This window comes from Acromyrmex echinatior, chromosome 3 (assembly GCF_024713525.1).
Source record: "Acromyrmex echinatior isolate Ae372 chromosome 3, ASM2471352v2, whole genome shotgun sequence".
Lineage (NCBI taxonomy): Eukaryota > Metazoa > Arthropoda > Insecta > Hymenoptera > Formicidae > Acromyrmex > Acromyrmex echinatior.
In genome coordinates, this window is record NC_141854.1 from 7,618,792 (window position 1) to 7,642,709 (window position 23,918).

The following is a 23,918-nucleotide window of genomic DNA, read 5'->3' on the forward strand; positions in this document are numbered from 1 at the left end:
AGTTCGCTTACCACAATGTGTATTTCCTCGTGCAGTAGTAGCAGACACGTATGGTCAGACGCGCCACCGTCTAGAATTCAGGAGCCGGTCCGGAAAGTTTTCTGGAAAAATGGATATTGTGCGAAAAGCCGTAGAAATTCGACGCGGAAATGTAGCATAGCCGCAAAGTTTATTCGTGCGTTTGGCTATCGAGCGACTTTACTTTGGTGACTTTATTCGTTTCTTTATTCGAGACTTTATTTGCAAGTAAATACATAAATGTATATTGACTGAGACCGAAATTCGCAAATCGTTTGCGACGAAAACAACCCAGCACGATTTTGTAAACAGACATGCTATATACTAGATAGGATATAAATGCGAGCGGACAAATAAGATCAAATATGAAAATTATTTTCGTCTCCTTAAGAATCGTTGTATGATTCACATTAAATTATTTATATCTTATATCGATACTCACTTCGAAATAGTTTCTGTTACATTGAGAGAAAAGTTTTCGGTATTTGTAACTATAATTGCATGATAAAAGAATTACGATTAAGAGCTCCATTTTTACTATTGCTGTAATGTTAGTAATAATAATTACACTTCTACTAAAAAATACATAGTTGGCACCAAAGCTGATTATAAATTATAATTAAATTATGATAATTGCATTTTTCTTCAGTGAATATTACACAAAAAATATATATCTTTATACTAATATTTGTTTTGGATATACTTTACAATGATTAGTAACAACGTTGTGATTATTATTGTTGTCATTTTTTATATAGTACCTTGTTATTTGATACTGCGACCACAGTCGAAACTCGGTGTCTTGGATAGAATCAAAGAGTACAAACATAAAAGAATTGATTTACACGGCTTTTGTTTATATATTTTGAATTTTTGAATATCATTTTTGTTATACATCACCAAGAATATCGAAAACGGAATTGTGATAGTACAATTGTATAATTGTATATAAGCATGCAATATTATTTAATACTATGTTAAATAATATTATATAATATTAAACATTCCTGAAATATTAATAAAAGATTATTCATTGTGATAATATTATTATAATAATATTATATGATTATTAGAAAATTAATATTATGCTAAATAATAAATATTATAAAAAAAAAATGTTACTGTAATATTACTGTCATATGATTATATGATTTAACACAAAAATATAATATATAATAACTATTACTAATAATTATTTTAACAATATTCCATGGATATGGAAATAATAAAAAAATAATATCAAGGATGTTATGTAAAGTGGACATATATATGACTTCAATAAAATAGTCCCATGAAATATCCATTAAACATCCATTAAATGTCGAATAGTCAATTAAAAAATATTATATAATATTCTCAGAATATAATAATAATATTTCTTTAATTTTTAATATTCATATAACATTTCAGAAATATTGTGTACTTATAGGATTGTAGAACGTTATATTTTCTTTCGCACTGCATTTTCCTTCTATTACATTTCTCAATTAAACTCCATTAATACATCACAAAAAAGTTTTCACTATAATAAATCAAATGTTATATCCCATTAAATGTGTGTGTGTGTGTGTGTATGTGTGTGTGTATAAACTCGATGAAACTCATTTTACATTTTGCAACATATCCAACATATTCCATATTATTAAGAAATAATTTTTAAAGTCATGTGTGATTAATAGAAATAAAATAGACGCGGTTTCGATTCAACGTGACACAAGACATCAATTATTTGAATATTCCCGTTCTGAGACACGAAATTAATAAGATTATTAAGCCATAAAAAGCTGTTTCCGCGATGTCTGCGATCTTCTCTCACGCTTAGAGAATAAAAATATTTTCTTTTCGTAAGATATACGCGCTTCACTTCCTTAGCCAAGTAGACTACGTGCGATCTTTCGAACTCCCATTCCACCGATCAGAGGCGATTTACTCTCTACCGAGTAGCTCTTTAAAGCGAAGCCTTACTCACGTCCGGCACGGGCATCGATCCGACATTGCCAGGATGAACCAAAAATTTTATCAAACCTCGCCTGAATTCCAGACGAAATTCCGAGGAGATATTTCCTCTACTTTATGAGTTCCCAACCCTTTCACGCACAAGATCTGCGCAATTTTGATAAGAAAAATACTTTATTGCAACATCTTGTGCGAGAAATTGCGCAAAATGGTCTCCCGGAAAAATTCCTTTCTAAATTGCGTTTGCACGCTACATTTTTTTTCCTATTTATTTACTTATTTATTTATATTTATTTTATATTTAATCTGACGTCATAGAAACTGGGTTATAATGTCCTAAAAGTTACTTGCTTTATGTTATAATAAATAAAAATGCTTTGTACATATACTTAGTGCTTTATTTTATCTAGGATAATCTCTGTCCCAATTACTGTGCCTGTCCCTATTAATGTGCTTTTGTATTTGTATATACAATATATATACAATATACAATAAATTATAAAGGAAATTAGCACGAATAAATAAGAAAAAAAATATTTTTTCTTGTTAAGTTAAATTATTAATGTATACGGTACCGAAGATAATATTTTATTTTTTTAGTATTAAAGTACTTTAAATATTTTTCAAAAGATATGAGGAATTTATGTGAATCCAATAATACGCCGCAAGATTTTAGGCTTGTCCCTATTAATGCGCCCTGTATTGGAGCTGAGAACGTTGTGTTATGGGTGTACATTGAAATAAATATAATTGAAATAATGATTTATGTAATATATATATCAACTTAAACAATTAAATTTATTACCTGTTTTAGTAACTATATTAAAATGAATCAAATATGGATAGGCACACAAATTGGGGGCACATTAATAGGGCTATTGCCTCTTGGAGGACTAATAAGGACAAAAACATTTTTTATTTTTGTCAAAAACATTATAAAGTAACATTTTTTAGATTAAAGAAATATTATAAGAAAAAGAAATAGTTAAAAAACTGATATTGATTACAAGTAGATAAAATTAAAAAATTACAATATTTAATAATTAATTCAGTAATAAGCAAATCAGCTAAAAGGGACATTAATAGGACAGTTACCTTATATTAAAAAACTATTCCATGAAAACTATCAGCTTTTTAAAATCATCCATGTAATATTTTAGCACCTCAACAATGCCGAATTAATCTTTAAAGTCAACATGAACTTATCGAATTAAAAATAATAAACGAGTTTATATATAGCGTCGTCTTGTGAATTATATTTGTCGCTAATTCAGAATAAATATAGATACAATTTATATTTGTATTATATATTTTGATTAGAATTTATATGTAATTTAATACGTGAGTCGATGACTTAAGTCTCTGTTTGCAATGTTGTAATAAACATTTCCATTATTTCAAAACTGTTCCTAATCAACAACTCTTATTATATATATATATATATATATATATATATATATATATATATAAAATTGACTATAATTTTCGTTTTAAATGAGGAATTCTAAGTCAAATATCCATTCTAGTAGATGAAGAAAAATGCATAAGAATTCAAAAAATTTATACATAGATAGATCTCTCTTATGATTAAGCTCTCTGTAGCATTTTGTTTAATTAAAAGAATATTTTATCATGATATGGAATATCGTATGTAGAATGATTTAATAAAACGTCGAATGTAAAGTATATATGTATCTTATTATATAGGAGAATAATTTGAAATTCAGGATAGAGAGAGGTAAGAGCTACATTTACTTTGAGCATTGTTGTGCAACGAGTAAATTTGTATTGACGTATACTTGGTAGTGCACAAAGGTTCGAGCGAAGTGGTGTGCATTTTTCTTGCACGTGCCACATCTCGAAGAAACGGGAACACCACAATGCATATCCGGTGCGAAGCCGCGACGCGGGAGAGTCGCTGCGAAAGGGCCATAAATATCGTCGGACTATCATAAAGCTTACTTTATTTGCCTAACTTCTGCTAAAGGGAAAAAGGGGAACAGGGGATTACGGCGCGGAAGGTGAAGTCGAATAGTACTCTTCCTGCTGGTTTCCTCTGGTAGAAAAAGGAAGCTGAAAAGGGCGGGAAGGCACGGCAAGGATGCGAACGAAGCTCAGGACATCCGCCAAGATGATGCATCACCACCCCAGGCGCGTACACAATCTCTGGGGATCCTGCGAAGTTGTTTTGGCATTATGCCATAAGTACGATAATACTTTGTCGAAAAAAATACGTTGACCTGTAAAATGAAAAGAAGCGAAGAGAGTACCGTCTGATTTATATAAGATGTATCATATATGAGATGTATTATATATACGATATCTAATCATATATAAGACACAAGCTGTTCACTTTGTATATTTCTTGGAATTAATACGACGAATCTAACAGAGAATAATAAGTCAGTTAATGTTTAAATTTACGTTAATTGAAGTATGATTGTAAATTACTCGATCGATTGATCGTCGTCCACAAAGAATACTCGTTACTTAGTAATTAGGTAATGTAGTAATTGCAAATAATCCCGCCAACTGTTTGGAAAGCCGTATCTTTTCAGAAATACGAAACGCGGCAGGAGTTGGATAATAAGGCCGGCAACATTATTAATTGGCGCAATAATGGTCAACGTGTCCCACTCTGGAATGATATAAGAGTTAATCCAGCGAAGTGCAACCAATATTCGTGTTGCTATATGTTCGTAGCGACGGTACGATACTGACTTTCGCCACTCCAATCAGCCTGTGAGACATGACTCCTCTGTGCTTTGATTACCGTTATAGATACATCTTATGCATCGCGCATCACGATGACTGCGAGAATGTTGACCAAGCTCCATCCGTCACGATGTAATCAATTACTTGATTTAACGATAGTTCCTGTGCTTTGCTACCGACGATAAGTTATACCAATGGTAAACAAGTTCTCTGAATTATACAGCTTGTTTCAATGAAATTGCACTCATGAATTTGACTAATCTTGATAATTATACTTTGCGAAAGAACAAAAAACCATGAAGATTTTTTATTGTCAACAATGAAATTTGTTTCATTACCACAATCAGTGGTAATGAAACAAACTAACCATAACATAGTAATGCGCAGATATAAACTATTGCTATAAGGTCTTATATATATGTTACAGTAAAATCAAAGAACATTCAGAAGAAAAATTAATATTATTAAATACTAAGAAAACTTAAAATGGTTTCTAGTAACGAAACGATAAAGATAGTTATCGGATATTGAAACAGAAGTCACTTTGGATCCGAATTTGATGCAAGAATCTCGAGTTACACATTGAAAATGCAACATCGTACGTTGCACTCCGTTGCACTTTGTCATCCCGACGACCATCGGCGCGACCAAGCTTCTAATTAATTGCCGCCCCAGCTCTTCTCTTCAGGAACAAGTGGGGTGGTAGAGTTGATAGCTACTACTGAGGTGGAATTCAAATTAGCTGGTGTTACATGGTGGAAAGGCATCTACGTCTTTTTTGTTCGCCATTTGTGTCGGAAGTGATCCTTCCTTTTTTCTTTCGTTCGGTCGAACATCGGTTATTTTGTTTCCAAGATATTCCGAAGTCGTTTCCGCGCGTTTACCACTATCGTCAGTCTCTCACACTGGTAAATTACACTTAGGATAGGAGAGAAGGGAATTGCTATATTGGGCGGCCCATTTAGCTTTGCTTCCTACTGCCTGCCCGTATTTAGGATAGTAGATGCGACCCGTATTGGTTCATTAAGCAGCCGTGCATACGGTTACGAGTGCATTCGTTCTCTTAATGAAAGAGCGAGACAGCGAGAGAGAGAAAGAGAGAGAGAGAGAGAGGGGAGGGGGGAAGTATTATTTGCCCGTAATTAAGAAACAAATATTGTTAATGAAAATTTTGCTAAGTCATTAAATCAAACAGACAGGTTAATTTATTATTTATTATTACTAGCGTCAGACATGGAGAAATTAGGATATCGATGGCATATCAAAGCTCGAGAGAACACTCGAAAGACAACTCGTGCAGTGACATTCTGCCGGATGAGCGAAAATAAAAATATTATTTAAATGAAAGGTGAACGTACGTACGTGTGTATGTATCTCAGTCCCATAAATCTCAAGCTCTCCTTCCGCGGCGCGCGCAATGCATACCCTTATCACTCATAATATTTCACGTTGGAAATATGAACACGTGCGCGCACGTTACGACGAACATGATGGCGCGTCACTCTATGCGCACTTCGCTGTATTATTTATTCTCGTTTCGGTCGGAGCTGCAAAGCAGCACGGCTGACATTAAAACTGCCGACGACCGCCAGGTCGAAAGGTGAAACTTGCTAGGTTTATTAACGATATTATAACTGCGCTTTTTGGCGACCGTTTTTTATAATGTCGTCGCCACTGCGAATATTATCACTTTCCGACGAAACAAATAAATTTATTACTTCAACTCACCGCATTTCCCTTCGCGTAGTAAATGTTTAATACGGACTCGCATAAATGACTTACACTGGCTCGTGGCTGCACGAAAATACCATCTGCGTTGGAAAAAATGTCACCGATAAATCAACGAGTGCGTAACGCAAAACTGTCGATGCACTTATTGAGATATTATTAATGCATTTTCGACACGTAAAAGCACAATGCATGATTAAACGATTAAAAGCTCTGGCATGAACTTTCAACTATCATTCACGAATGGTCCATAAAAAATTCATGCGGAACGTACTCTAGGTAGAAGCTGATACGTGTTAAGGAATTTTTTTGCCAAAAAACTTGGATTCTTCGCGAAGTTTGAAGACGCAGTAGGGCATCAGTCAACAACAATCCTCATCTTTTTCTCTGAGAATTTTCGCTATCCGCAACATCGTCAGAATATTTGAAATTTGATATGTCTTTTATATATATATATATATATATATATTATAATTTATAATACTATTTATTCATACATCTTTCATGTTCGAGTTTATTTGCGATACGATTCGAAATCTTGGAGTTGCCATTTTCGTGAAGTATGAAATCATATAACGTGCATATATCGATAATATGTATTCTGCGATACAACTTTATTATTGCTTCTTATAACCCAAATATCTTTCGCTGCTTGTACCGCGAGATAATGTTTGTATCACTCAACGCGTATCGGGAAGAGAAAAGAATTGGTACATTTTAGGCGATTTGGGAAGCACGCAGAGATCATAGTGTTTATATTTTTTCTTATTCAAACTTTACTTGCTGAATTCGAAAATCGTAGTTAAAATTGTCCTGGTATCCGGGAAATTTTTTTTTCACATTTTGAATAGAAGAGAGCAACGGTTTATTTTATCACTTTTTTGACCATGTCTGCGAGTTCCTCTTTGTTTTTATAAAAATCAGTTATTATTAAAGTTGTAACTTTTACTTGCACTATAAAATAAATAAGATTTTGTAGTGAAGGCTATTATTTGTAAAGTGTTTATGAAGCGAAATATATTATAGCTACATACTATAGCTATTCCTCAGTCACGTATTCTGTTTTATTGTAGTGCGTTCTCTCTTTCGCATATGTGAACAAAATGTATATCTGCGAGAGGAGTGTCCCTGTTAAATAAAAAATAAGATAAAAAGAGAAATTTGTAGATATGGTTCAAGAAAGTAATAAATCAACCATTGCTTTTTTTTGTTCAAAATGATGAAAAAAAATAATTTCCGGATACCAGGACAATTTTAACTATGATTTTCAAATTCAACAAATAATAAATAAAATTGAGTAAGATAAAAGGCGAACATAATAATCCCTGTGCTCTCTAAATTGTCTAAAATGCAAATGCACTTCTTTTTTTCATTTTCTACACACACACACACACACACACAATCAGTATTCAAATATATTTATGATACAATGTTCAAATATATTAGAATGCAATGGTTAAATAAAAAATACAAGTTATGTGAAATACGATACTAAGTAATTTCTGTAAAATTAATTTATTATCTGCACGATAGCAGGAATTTCTGTATTTACAATTCGCCTCTCTCACGGTATTCTCATCGGAAAATACATCATTTCTGTACACAATGCGTTCGTGCGTATATCAAACTGACAAATTAACTGGCAAATTTGCTTCGTTTGCGCAGGAGATTAATGTAAAGGTCGCTGTGTGAAAGCGGAATGTATAATACAATTAATTATAAAAAAAACCAACGTCCTCGATTTTCGTAATGATGAGAAACGGAAAGTATTTTAAGGAAATTCATGAGAGTCGCGAGGATAAGAAAGGAGAGACAGGGAGAAGAAAAAAAAGGACATTGGTACGCGATGTAACCGTCGAATTTATCGCCCACACTCGACAGCCGTGCTCTCCTCCTTTATCCGCTGGAATCTTGGCCGTGAATCAAATCCGTGATTTACGATCCACGCGCATGTATATCAATTCCGCAACGACCCGATTATCAGGCCACCCCGCGGGCGGTCGTTGCCTTCGCTTGGACCATCGCCAGCGATACACTATACTCGCATCAAAGGAGAATGCCGTTTTCTCATGGACGCTTTCCGTGCTTTCTTTTTTCCTACATGATACGGCGACGACGTCGGTGGCGTCTTTATGCGGATTGCCGCGGGATTTCGAAAGGATAAGCGACTACGGAAGAGCGGCTTCGGTTGCCGCCGGTTAGATTCTCAGATATAGAGCCTCATCCGCCGCGGCGGGATTTTGTGTCAATAATGCAAATTAGATCCTTTCATAGAGCGGCTTAGTAGCAAGCGCTGTGATGATTCAGGCCGTGCAAATCCCGGAGTCGTGTCGTAAGGAGATCGGAAATATCTCGTACCGATCATCATCGAGTTGGAATAGGATCTGAGTGTTCACTAAAGTTATTTAATTGCACAGGAACTGACATTCTTCCCTTCCTCTTCCTCTTTTTCTTTCTCTCTCTCCTTTCTTTTTCTCTTCTCTATTTTTTTTTCCGATATGATTATTGTGAACGAGAAAAATTTTTCCACGTTGCGTTTCTGCATCCTTTCGTGTGCGCTATTTCCACGTCGTTGCGTGCATGGAGAATTTCGATCGAATAAAATATTTTAGCAGCTTGAGAGAGGGTGGGAAAAAGGGAACAGTAAGTCCGTGATCCGGATATTTCTTATGTCTGCATTCTTCGTATCGGGAAAAAGAAGAAGGCAGGTAAAAGAGAGAATATATCGTTATACCTGCATGGTACACGCGAGATTTTTCTTCAACTTTGTGCGTATATCTTCTTCCAAATTTTCAGAATATGATTGTATTTTATCGGAAAATCGCGGTCGATTAAATCTGATGTGATACAAATACGTGAGGTATGGTGTTACATTTTGTTAGCACCGAGATCAAAAGAAAATATTATTGCTATAAGTCATTCCGACTTTTTTTTATCACTCTTATCCATCTATTACATGCACGACTATAAGACGTCGCATCTCGTAATAGTGTTGTTGCTTTCAGAGGTACCTTCCTCTCGCTGTCGGACTATAATCTTGTAGTGGAGTTTGGTGTAAAGCTGTTACAACGAACATGTGGAAATTCATGCTTACAAGAGCAGGTAAGCTCAGCTTAATGACAGGAAGTTTATAAAATAAATAGAGAACATCCTGTTTTGCAGAATATATACAATATCATTAGGAAGGAAACAGGAAGAAATCTAATTAAATTTATTATTCGATATATCTGGGAATATTACATCTTGAAATTAACGTGCAAACGTTAGCCGTCGAAAATAAAATAAAGAGGAAAAATATAGACGCTGATGTATATTTCTGACGGACGAGATTATCCCTCAGTGACAGAGAAAAATTATAATTGCGGCTTAGATACGCATCGTGTCATGGCGAGTCCTGTTAATAACCCAAAGGAATGAAACTGCGTCGTACAATCCATTATGCGAAGCAGCGAAGTAGAAAGCGAAGAGATCTTGTTTCTTTCCAGATTGCTAACAAATCTGTAACGAGCTATTTGATATCATCTTTCTCTCGTGTAAACGCATATGTGGCTTTTTGCGCATCGATTTGTTTAATTAACAAAACTAGTATTTCACACTTCTCTTTCTCTTTCTCTTTTTTTTGCCTTTCTCTCAGTAATAATTTCAGTAAAGAAACGGTTTGAAATGAGAGCTAGAATATATGTAGGATATATTTACAATGATTACATTTATAACATAGTCATTTGTTATTTTTTTTTATTTTTATGTATTGTTTTCACTAAGCGGATTTATTTCGCGATAATTCTTAAAACAGCCATGGTGATGATTGGTGGTCGTGTAAAATCCTGTAAATCCTAAAGCATTAAAGTGCAAAAATACTCTCCTCCGATATTCATGATGTGATGTATATATGTATATATAAACACGCGTAAAAATAATGGAAAGAAACAGGAAGAAAGAGGAACAGTCGTTAGCATAGCCCGTAAATGTACGGTATAAAAATATACCGTGTGAAATGTGCCGTGACGCTGTATCTTATGTATGGCTTGGTCTGGAGGTCACCGGAAAACAACTCCGGTTTGTTCGGTGAATCCGTTTTCCTGATTTTATTGCGCTGTTTGCGGCGTGAGTTTCAACTTGTGAGAGAAAATTGTCCGTCTCGAATTTAGTAACTTAATAATATCAATTAACATCGTTTTTGTTTCAATATTATCAATAGATTTATTCGCGTCGCATGCTCCAACATGCTCCAATATGCTCCTATCATAGCTCCTACTCACCTAGAGTGAAGCTATGATAGGAGCATTTTGGAGCATGTTGGAGAATGTGACGCGAACAAACCTATTTACTATTTTACAATGCCATTTCTTTTCTACAATTCAATGAAGAACATAGAATTGAAATTTCTCTCTCTCTCTCTCTCTCTCTCTCTCTCTCTCTCTCTCTCTCTCTGTAGGAATTTTTTAAATAAGAATATTGATACATATGAACATTTTATTTTTGTTGACTTATTAGGGAACATTATTCCATTCCCAATGCTCATGGGTCGCTTTACGCGGTACGTACGATGAAAGAGTGTTCCGAAGAGATGAATTTCCCAAGCGATTCAGCGAAGTCGAAAGGAGGAATTCGAGAAGACGAATCGACGCTGCGGGTGGGGTTGGGCATTCGTAACTTACCAGCTTAATGCGGGCTCCACTGCGAGAGTAGATCGTGAAGAGAGTTTCTTCTTAACGAAGGGCCCCGGGGCCTAGAATTGTTAATTGGGCGCGGACTTTATTAATGATCGCGTGTACTGCGTCAACTTTCTTAATTCTATAATTGCACGAATTTTCCCGCGCAAACTGTTGTCTGTCTTTTTCAAAAGGATTCTCTACGCTTCTCTCCCAAAAGAGGAGGAAAGAACAAACGTTAAAAATTCTTCGGTTTGGCCGACTCGATGCTTTTAATCTCGGTAAACGAGTCTGTTTTAATTAACGGTTGTCTACACAGAATTTAGGATACAGAAAACGCTTTGAAGATACGCTTAACGAGAATAAGTTACAAAAACGAATATTATATATTAAGGGGAGGGGAAATGATGAATTTTAAAATTAAAGCACGATGTGATTATTTGACCGTTATTATAACTAGAGATTAGTTTATCGTATACGTTGCAATTAATGTCGTTATTTTAACCACGCATTGAAATAGGCAAAGAGATTAGCCACGTTTTGGAAGATAATGTGCGGTATTCCATAATGGGTGTCGGATAGCACTATGTACATTATTAAAGCAACTACGCACTATTGTTCATATTGTTCCACTGTTAACATTCTATGGAATACCATCATTTATCTCGCTATACTATATGATGCATCGAATGTATGCAGCTATAAACATTGAAAGCTTCAATATTAAATTTCATTCAATATTCAGTCCAATGTTCGACAATTCAACGAAAGATAGTATAGATATGTATTTGAAACATGCAGGAATTCTTAAAAATGTGTTTCTATTAGTATTTTCAGATTTTCTGACATCGAATTACGAATTTCCTGTAACGCCAGAACATCCGAAGATACGATCCGCACGTGTTGCTGGTTGTTTCGACCGTTCGGTATTTAGATATAGTTGAATAATAGTACAGTCAGGTATACTCTATCGACAATGCAACGATAAGCGGGGGTCTCGAATGCATTTGCAACTCTATTATGATACTGGAATATTGCTTGCCTTGGTACGAATTGCCTGCACTTGTTTGCATATTCTTGCTTTTAAAGTAATCATAATAAAATTTAATAACATGTATTTTTTTATATATATGTATATAAAATCATTAATTTAAACATATTATAAAGTATCACTTTGAATAAATATTTATATATTTCTTTTAAATTGATGATTATTAGTAAATTTAATATGTATATATTTATATATTTAAATTGATTCGTCCAAATTAGAGAACACAAATAATATTTTGTAAAACTTTTTGATCGCTTATTGTAATTTGTTTGATGTTATGCTTGTTCTGTAACAATTCTACTAACAATATGTTATTGTACGTACAATGTATACCTATATTATATGATATTTTCAATGGAATAGTGCCGGATATACTATAAATATATCCGTACATGTAAATGCAAAACGGATGGGGCAAGCCAGCGAGGGATCACATTGGAGATAGATATTGCGTTTTTCTGCATTTAAATGGCAACGACGACTAATCTCGGTATTTCAAGAGGGAGACGTGCCATAAAATATTTTCACATAGTACGATGGAGGCGATCCGCGACGGGAAATTCCAATTCATTGTAGCACAACGGCATTTATTATAATGGAGCATACTCCTGAATATTTATGCGCGACGTATTTTAAAATTACAGGAGAACGTAAAGTGTTGTATTAAATTGTCCGTGATACATTGGCTGGTCTACGATGCCTGAACGATGAATACGCGTTATTCGTCGAGCGAGTGAATTTACGAGGATGGATGAATCTGTATACGAACTGCGCGCAGCGAACTGCAATATCGATTCTGGCGATTCCATGCGTGTTTTGCATCATGGACAGGATGAGAAAACTGACAAAAGATCTTCTCCTGTATCGAATATCCGTGACTTGAATCTTAACTCTTGCTTGAGACGTGCATGTAGAAAGAATATTTTTTGCAATAAATTATTCACAGTTTTTAAGATGTTTATTAACATCAAATTAATATCCTTTTAAAACGCTTATTAACATCAATATAATTAAATTGCTTATCAATTTAATATGTATTACCAGTGATTAACGCATAGGCAAACAAGACACTTGCCTAGAGCAACAAATTTTTGAAGACAGAAAATTTTTATATAGTTGAGATAAATTTTTAATTTTTGTTTTTGCACGAGTTATACTGAGCATATTTTATCAGAAATGATATTTTAAATATTTTAATATATTTATTAAAGATATACAGTTAAAAATGTATTATATTACTTATTAAGAATTATTGAATATTTTTACCAACTGATGCAGGGGATATAAATTATTTTTTTAATCCATTTTCCCTTTTATAAAATTTATAAATTAATGAAGCCATCTGGGGGCGGGTAGACGTTGGTATCTAGATGTAGAGGCGGCAAAATGCTTAATCTATCACTGAATATTACTATCTACTTTAGTTCTGTTCATGATTGCGTTTCAAAATTGAAAAAGATTTTGTCAGTTGCAGATTTTGTCATCAATTTGCAGAATTGGATATGTATATAAATTCATTGAAATATTTAAACACTGAGAAATATTTAAACACTAAAATCCGTTTTGATCGAAAATAGGATTTTATTTCTATAATTAATTTATTCTTGTTGATCTAATAATTTAAATTATATATTCTATTTTTTGCATTTACAAATTGATACTATTATATTATTTTTTTTTATATGTCCACTTTACGAGTTTCGATTACTATTGGCTATTAACAATAATAATTTGCTAAAAATTATTTTATAAGTATTTTCTATTGCATAAAGTTGAAGATTATATCTGTATGTAAAATAAATATATCAGTTAGTGGACATGGTCTTATTGGACAATGTAACAAACAATTTTAAATATTAAGCTTTTAATAATATCGAATAATATGACTCTAAATAAATTCATTGTTTCTAAAAATTTAGTAACGAATTTATTTAGAATTGTATGTATTATTAAAAGCTTAATATTTAAAATTTTTTATCACTGTCCAATAAATAGGTCCATTAATTATCCACTAATTAATACATTTATCTTATAGAACATACATATTTATGTTTTAGAAAACATAATGGAAAATATTAATTGAACAATATTCAGGAAATAATATTATAATACATCGATATTTGTTGGAATATAATAATGTATCTCTTTTTTGCAGATTATGTAAAATAGGAGAAATAACGAGCAAAAATGTTTTATTTGTTTTATTCATTTTATTACACTAATCCTCATATTAAAATTAAAAAAAAATTATCTTTTCGAAAGATTTCCATTGAAGAGAAAACTAGTCTACTTGTCATTTATATAGACATTGCAATTACGTTAATGTCAATATAGGAAGTATAATTGATATCTTAATATATATTAGGTGTTGGAATTAATTCGTAGCGTTTTACAAGTGATGGGAAGTACTTTCATTAATGTATTTTTTAATGCTCATGTGAAATAAATAACATTCTTTCATTAAAAAACGCTACGAATTAATTCCAACACCTAATATATATCTATGTTATAATAAAATTTGAAAAGAAATGTAGAACAGGATATATTAAAAGGTTTTTTATTCTTGCATAAGACTGCATTAGAACTCTCTTTCTCGTTTTCGTTAAGTATTGCACATATCTATTTTATTTTAAATTTCAAAGTGTACACTAGTTTAGCCACAGACAGATCCTAAACATATCTTCCACACTGACTTTATTCTTCATTACTTTGTGCTAAATCATGCGTTAACGTACTGTGGCGCGACAGAAAAAGTATGAAGCAATTTAATTGTCGAAAATCGAGAGACGATGATAATGTGAGATTGAAATAATTAAAGTTTCTGTTAAAGTTCCAGTAGATTAAAAAAAAACCTCATTTTCCTCCTACCACGAAAATGATTATTGGCTTCGGTTTGTTTGTCGTCGTCGTCGCGTGAGCAACAAGCGGAGTTTAATACCTCCTTCTATGGCTAATGGCGGCCGCTTCCGACGCCATTTTCGTGCTGAAAGCAGAAGCGCGCTCGTTCGACCATACAGGTCTCGTCTCATGGGAGCCAGTGACGTTTCAAAACGTCCGTATTTACATCCCTCCTACACTCAGTACGTATTTATCTCTCCTGTCTCTCCCGCCTCATCTGTAAAAGTAATATCGTTCTATCTCTATGTCAGGGTTAATACGGGGAATAGATCATGAAAGCACTAAAAAGGATCAGACGATATTGATTTAATTCTCTTCTTTGCATTAGCCAATTATTTGATATTAGCCACTTATTTGTTTCTTGTATGTTAACTATTGCACGCATATTCGCGTTCAAAATGTTGTAAATTAAAATTCTCAATTATCCCTCTAGTTTTACTTTAGAAAGAAGAATATTACTTTAGAAAGAAGAATGAAGAATATGATTGTGCGGGAGTTGCCATGACAGAATTAATGTTCTAACGAAATAATATTCTAGATTATTACACGATAAAATAAACGTCCCAGTGATTGGGCACTTCTTACTATTACTATTAATTTCAGAAAGAGAGAAGAGAGAGAAATATTTTTTTTTATTACAATATTATAATATTAACTATATTTGAAGATTACAATTAAATTATAATATAATATTTTACAGAACATATGAGATTAATAGTTATATAAATAATGAGTTATGTAAACAAATATTTTATTTAATTGTTCAGATGTAGATATATGTCCAATCTGGAACGTATTTTATCTTATCACAATTTTTATCTTAAATGACGCAATAATAATAATAATTCTCTTTATATTATATCTTTCTTTTATACATTTTTTTAGAGATTATTGTTTTAAAAATAATTTTTATTATACGAATAACTTTATTATTTATATCTGCAGTAATTTGCTAAGACCGTTAGTTTTACCATTTTGCGGTTAAATGTATGATTTTCTTGAAATTCTATTTAGCGCGAGTTCATGTTTCTAGTTCATAGCATAAACATTCCTATTTTCTTTTCTCTGATATTCCTTGCGCTGTGATGTTTGCATGTTAGAAGAGCATGACGAAGGTATATGTTATTACTCTTTAGCAAATATTTATGTAACCAAGCGGAGATCCATTTGCATGATAACGGAGAAAATCTTCTAAAAATAGCACGAATAATATCTTGGTCACAAAGACAAAGCCAAAGAAAGGAGAAGAAAGAATAAGATATCGTAGAAGGATTTACTTACGGTTGTCTAGTCTTGGAAATTTGTGGTTATGGGACGTTTGCATATATTTTTAATAATTTACATATTTTTGCAAAAATCGAGTTTCTGAAATCATTTAAGAAGTAACTTTGTACGAGAAATAAAAACATAATTTTACGCGACATTTTAATGATATTTGAATAATATATAAATTTATATTTGATTTCATATTTATGTATAATATATATATTATATATACTATAAAGAGATCTATGTTTCGCTAACTAATCTTTATTTCTTTTCATTCAAATCTTTATTGAGTAATTATTTGTTCATAAGCTTACTCTTCATATCTTCTTGAGAAAGAATCTCTAAAAAATTTAACGAATAATACATTTCCGTTCGTGTTGATAAGCACAATAACATCTTAACGCTATTAGAATTTAATTCTTCGAGAAAAATATTTTCGTCCAAAGCGCTATTGAACAACAAGACGAAAAATTGCTGGGAAATTATTAGATATTTTTTCACAAAAGTAAAAAGCGGCGTTTCTGCAATTGATTAGACTCCTTCATTTAATTATATTTTTGATCCTTTTTCCTTATTATGCGTGAAATTAAGTAACTTTATACTTTCACACACACACACACACACACACACACACACATTATATATTTTATAACATTTTAGTGAACTATAAATGCATAAACTTGTAAAGTAAACGGCATGGCAATATTATATAAACTGAACAAACAGAATTCGTATCCGGAAATTGGCCGATATGGAGAAACGAAATAAAATTTATTTGGTATTGCCGAACGGAAATGAATAAAACTGCGAAACGGTTAATGGCGTGAAATTCATGAAAATCCACTTTTCTTCTGTCGACGCGGTGGTGATGACAAAGACTGCTGGCATGTTGCCATGACGCGACGGACGGCCGAACTTGTTAAACATTAATTATTATCCCGGAGGCACCACTTTATCTCCTCGCTCAGGTCAGAGTTTCTACTCATCGAGCACGTTTTATCATTGCATCGAAGTTATGTATTGTATATGTAAGTAACGGAAAATGTCGAGTATTCAAGTACAGTCCAACCGACAATTCGATACGACCGTGCAGATATTCACTCAGCTTTTTCATCGACCATCTCGCATTTTCACAAAAATCTAAAATAAAAATGATGCTAATTCTCATTCCGCAAAAACTGTTTAAGGTTTAATGATCTTAATTTTAACGTTTATTCGTTCAGTTAATTTGCAATTGATTTTTCTTCAATCAGAAGTTATTACTAATTATTTTTTAAATATTACAGATCGCTGCAAATGATTAATTTTCTTACGAAGCATTTGTTAGAATGCAATTAAACGACAAAATTTTGTCGATAATTCTGAAGTATTTGCGAAGTGAATACTTAAAAAGATAATGAAAATAATATAAGATTTTAATAAAGAATTTATATTTCATGATTGAGATATAATTACATTTTAGCGCAAGTTTGATTATAACTCGTCGTATAACCAAGTTTGTTATATACAAGCACAAACGTATTTTGTGATAATTTTGTATGCAATTTTTTTTCACGACGGGCTGATTGCCCGTAGAAAGATCGGAGTGCAAGCGTAGTTAATCTCCGTAATTTTATTTGTAAGAACTTTCCAATCCCTGCTCGTGCTTTCGAGTTTCATAGAAGCGAAACGATGACGGGATAGATGGATGCGGGACCGAATGGATGCCGGGGATGAAAGCGAACAACAAGAAAAGAAATTATTACGGAAACTTTCCACTCGATTATCCGCTGTCAAAGGTTCTCTAATTACGAAGGATAATTAGTCCCGAGCGCTCGGGATTTTCTCCATCGAACTCATGATTAGAAAGCGATTACTTGCGTTTATGGAGGTCTTTAAAAGCTATCTCTTTTAACTCCATCTGCGGATTTTTGTTATCGTTCCATGATATAAATTCTATCATTAGTATGACACGGATCATGAATTCGAAGAGATTCTTCGCACGAAGGAGAAAGAAATTTATTGTCAGAAGAATATTTTAAAATCTTTGAATGTATCGTGATTATTTGAAATCTTTTATTTCATACATAACGAAACCTTTTATTGAGTATATGACGAAATAAATGATTTAAAATAATTCCAATTATTATCTCGCCCATTTCCAATATAAATCATTCATTAGCGAACAAACAATATGAACTTTTAAAAAGTTTAATTAAACGTTATTGTAAAATAATCACTTTAAATTAGCTATGCAATTTATTTTGTTGTTGAAAACGCATTCATTAGCATAAATATGATCGCAAATACAATGTCCTCAGCAGTATTCTATTCGAGACTAATTAACAGGGAAACATATCGCAAGTATGATAATTATATTTTGAACATAAATAGCACAGACAAAGTTTTCATCTAAATATAAAATATCTACACATTTATACATGTATATAATATGTATACAGTTAATTTTAGCCAGAACTGACCGCGATAATTTTGCATCTCTTTATGCGTACAAATCATATATTCAATATAATCCGACTAAGCGTGACTTGTTAAAAATTAAAGTTGAGATCGATTGGTTTACAGATTTTAATTGTTTGACACAAATAATCTAGAGGAATACTCAAATTTAGCTTGCACTGTTATTTACGATCCATCTTTTTTTTTTCTGCTTATTAAATATGCTTATTAAATATATAATTATATACATACTTTCGAATTTTTAAGTATCGGTTAAGTAAACGGTGCTTAAAATTCAACCCGAGGTGTTAACACGCTCTTGAAGGTTTTAACATTCTCTTGACACTTCTTTTTGCTACGTTTAACTAGGAAATCATAAATGATGAACCGTAATTGTAACGGTTAGTGATTCTCTTAGTATACAGATCTAGAAATATAATATTTCGGAAATGTCTTTCAGCATTCTGTCCAACTTCGAAATTCCGAGAAGCTGTTTAATTGCGAAGTTGAACGAAACGTGTACTGGAATCAACATAGTTACGGAAATAGTTACAAATATTCAGACATCCTTTAAATTTCAGCAGAGAGCAACGTCTCTTATTTACGCTCGTATTTACCAGCATAATCGTATCCGAGCTTTAATTGCCTCTGGAATTTCTGTTTGTCTTAGCAATAAGAATCTGTCATGCGAATACACAAGTGTTTGCTCTCAGTTCACGATGTCCTATTAATCAAATTTTGTGTATAACAGTTACTTTCAGATGTCAGAACTTGATGTATGCAAGGAACGTTTGTTATTTGCATATATTACAGGTTTAATTTTATTCAATTCAATTGTCACACACAGGTTTGGCCAACTTTATTTTATGGCAACGTTATTGCATATACAATATTCATTTATCCATTTATTACCATTGAGTAATACTCGTTGGAATACTTTCCAATGCAAATGCATGCTAAAAGATCGTAAAAACCTTTCATAAAATGCGAATGACGTGAATTTGATTGAATCGATGTAATTTTCTAATCTATGCATGAATATATCGATAGGATAAAATTGTATTTCTAGCAGAGAAATTAAATTCACGCATGCAATAGTTATTTCAGTCAATATGATATTTCTGAAAATTATTTCATATAAAATTAAAAATTAAAAGCGATCGTTTCATTTTGACCGGTAATTTCGATGTTAAATAATTTTGCACGTTTCGAGTTTGGGTATAATTGTATTCCAAGTTCTTTTGTTAACTATTTTCTCATGAAATTATCACTACCTTTTTCTCTCTCTCTCTCTTTCTTTCTCATTTTTTTCATCAGTACGATTTTATCTATGCTTTCTATCTCTTGACATAGTATATGATATGGTAACATGATGTGACCTGGTTTTTTTCTCAAAATATACTGAAAGTATCATTATGATAAAATTTACTTGAATTTTTCTGAAACATTGATGAGTTATATTATTCGCATAAAAATTTGAAAAAAATCAGTTTATCATCTTTTTATTTCCGAACAATGTCAATGAAGTAACAGAACATGTACATATTAGTCTATTATTCCTTTATGAGCAGTTGTTGGGAATTACATGTGGTAACACGCGAGTATGTTTCTTGAGCTTTAAAGCGCGATAGTACAGAGATGAAACATGATGACAAACGGAAACCGAGATGTACGAGGCACAACTTCAGCCAAGTGACGAGAGAAAGAAATATAGTTGTAAAGTTAGATGGTGCGAATAGAACTGAATTGGCTGAAAGCATTATTATAGATCCGAGTTTATCCCTTTTATACGATATGTACTAACCTTCAGCATTGCGCAATGCTTCTTGATTTTTTTTTTCCATTCACTCTGTCTCTTCCCATTTTTTTCCTTTATTCTTTGTCTATTTTTGTTCTTCAACCAATTTTATCTTGCAGAGAACATCGCGGTTTATTTCCATATTACCGCGGTGATATAATGGATTGCTTCTTTAATGAAACTGCGGCTCTTTAATGAAACTGCGACCCTTATCAATGTGGAACATTATCATGAAGTTATAACATGAACAGGATCGGTTGTCGCGAGATTACATTCAATTTTCAATGTTTTATAAATAATTCTAAAATAGATTGTTACATTACAGTGTCATAATTAATAAGTGTTACTTGTTTAATTAATGTAAGCAGCTATAATTAATACGAGTGGTACAATTCATTGCAAGTAATTTAATTCATTTTATTATTAAACATTATATTTAACATAGTAAATTAAACACAAATTTTAAAAACAGCAAATATTAATATTAATTTTTCTCATATATTTTTAAAATAAGTATTGCATTTTTATTATATAATACTTATTTCCACGCTGTCTACAAGTCTAGAAATTGCAATTTTATCAATCCTATAGTTAATAGTACATTATCATTACGCGAAATATAAATATGCTACAATGATCGTGCAAAATTTACATTTTAATACATTTTGTTGGTAACTCATTTTTATTTATCTTTTTCCTCGCTTTTGAACGTCTTAGCAATGTTGACGAACGAAAGATGATAAACTCAGATAAGCTATGCTTCGCGATATTATGATAAATTAATGACTTAGCAATCGCGAACCTCCGCAGTCGTTATGAATGTTCAAGAAAGATAGACAGGTTGAAAAAAAAGCATCAAGGCATCTTTCAGATACTGCACCAGAAAAAAAGGACGAGCTTATCTCACGTCGACATAGTTTTTCAAATCATTTTGAGGGTATCGCTAAAATCTAAAACAAAGCATACTTTTAAGGCAGGGCCGCGATTGTATCTCGCATGATAGAAACAATTTGACTCTTATTTAACTGAATACGAAGATTTCAGCTAAAAATTTATTTCGTAGAGTTGAGAGAGAAAAAGAGAGAAAGAGACAAAAGAAAGGAGAGAGTATTTTTGCATATTTAATTTTTTTAAGCAACTATTTGTTTATTTATTGAATTTATATTTTCTATATGCTTTTTTTTTCAAATAGCAAAGTTAATATTTACCGCCACTCATTTTAACATATATCATTATTACTGCGATAAATTTCGTCAATTTATTTATTTATTTTGTCGAATGCATTTAAAATTAATAAACGCATTTATATATTTATATCGTTTTATATGAGAAACAGAATAGTAATATCATGGAAATATTGACTGTAATCAGTCACGCGATGCAAACCAGTGCGATACGACGCAATGGTCAAAAGTTTCGGCCAGATTTCGCCGGTTTCGTTTAGTAACGAATCGGATTTTGTTCTATTGCATTGCGTCCGTGAGAGTTCTGTAAAATCGGGAATTTATTCGTCGTGATGGAATTTTCGGCGACGACGAATTTTGCGGATCATCCCGCGGGCGCGCACGACCGCGAAACTCATTCGTCGTTATCGTTGTTGCCGCAGCTTTTTTCACACGAACGGCTGCAAAATGAGAAAATTCCGCGGATATCTCCGACGTGTGGTTCGAAAATTACCGGCACCGCTATGCAACCTCCTACTTTTACCGCTAACCAAACCACATGCATCCACCGCGATATTTTATTACGCCGCATTTACTTCGCGATTTCACGAACACGGTGTGGCGTGAAGAAATCAATCAAAGTTACACTGAATAGTTTTAATTAGCAGCTTTCTTTTACGTGCAGAAACGAGAGAATTTTTCTAAACCCACTGCTGAGAAAATAATGGATTTTGGTAACGCCAATAGCTAATATAATTGACGTTTCTATTTTTCGTTAGAATAAAGAATAATTTCTTTCTGCGAAATTTCTCAAAGTTTTACTGAAACTGGCTATTATGACATGATGATTTTTATTTTATTACTTTTAATTACCTGGTCGAAATCTGGTAATTTATGATGTGGATTGCATTAAATAGTACGTTTCATGACATTGCATAAATAATATTATTCAGCACAATATCAACGTTTATGTAGTACGTATTAATATCACGTACAATTATATGCGTACCAACAGTAATGTCGTTAAACATTACATAGTATTAACTAAACAGCATGAAATTATCATAATCATAGAATTATATTTCACTAACATTTATTGTCTATTCAGTATGCAATGCGAGACATTATTCCTACAAATTCTGCTTGAATAAAATTTAATTTTAAAATAAAATGAATCTATCGCGTACAGAACCACCGTGAATTTAAAAGCAAAGATATTGACGAATATTAGTTAGATGAATCTTTTGTTTCGATAAACTCAAACCGACCAAACGAAAGAGCAGATTTAACGAATTTCACAAACGGCGAGTCACTCATCAATCTTTTTGCCAACTGATTCACTTTATTTTTACCGTTTGCATTCAAAGCTCTGTAATATTGCCAATTAATAATACATCTTTCTCATCCTTCGCGGTTTTATGATTTCGCGTGCTCACGAATGGTAGAATCGTGACAGTGGATTTGACGAAATAACGTGACTCTCTTCACGAGTATCAAATATATCGGATGTATTACACATTCTTGTTACTCACATATATATGTGTATATATATATATATATATATATATATATATATATATATATAATGTCGCACAATATTTGCATGCCGCGCGAGCATCAGATCGCTCATTCATACGAAACTAGCAAACTCGCGGCAACGTAATTGACAACCGCCAAAATTACACGGGAATCGCGAGACCGTGCTGGGCGCCCTTTGATTCGCTTCGAAATTTGAAGAATGTGGCATCGATGACGGGATACTCTTGAAATAGGCGCCGTTAATTAAAGCCGTGACTTTGACGCGATCGTTTTACTCGCGAGCGCAAACGTTCTGCGAGAAACGATCGTACAAAAACACCAAGTTTCTTTATGTAGTTTAAAGTTTCATAGAGATTATATTTATTTAAAGAGAGCACTCTGTTTCGTATACGCGACAAGAGGGATGTTATTTCATGTATCTCTGGATATACATCTGAATGTTTTAACACGTTAAACGCTCGCCGTGGTATAAGGCTCGTATCGTACTATGTGACGAGATAGATAGATAGAGAGAGCGAGAGAGAGAGAGAGAGAGAGAGAAAGAGAGAGAGAGAGAGAGAGAGAGAGAGAGAGAAAGAGAGAGAGAGAAATAGCCCAACGAATAATATCTGAGATGTTGACCCACACGATCCCACGCACCGGACTGACAACTGGCTCTCCACTGCCGATCGTAACTCGTATAACTCGAGCCA

At 32.8% G+C, this 23,918-nt stretch overlaps 1 protein-coding gene across 6 annotated transcripts in view; it reads left to right on the forward strand.

Annotated features, from left to right (window-relative positions):
* The window catches only part of dlg1 (MAGUK family member discs large 1), a 624,340-nt gene that overhangs the window by 221,911 nt on the left and 378,511 nt on the right, over positions 1 to 23,918 (forward strand). The window contains exon 1 of one of the 6 annotated variants that reach the window (XM_087404052.1): positions 9,477 to 9,519. The exons of the other annotated variants lie outside the window; for them this stretch is intronic. Coding sequence (XP_087260178.1) covers positions 9,492 to 9,519 — 28 coding nt within the window. The 5' untranslated portion in view covers positions 9,477 to 9,491. Of the gene's footprint in view, positions 1 to 9,476; positions 9,520 to 23,918 lie in introns of those variants that run through there. 6 annotated transcript variants of the gene reach the window in all.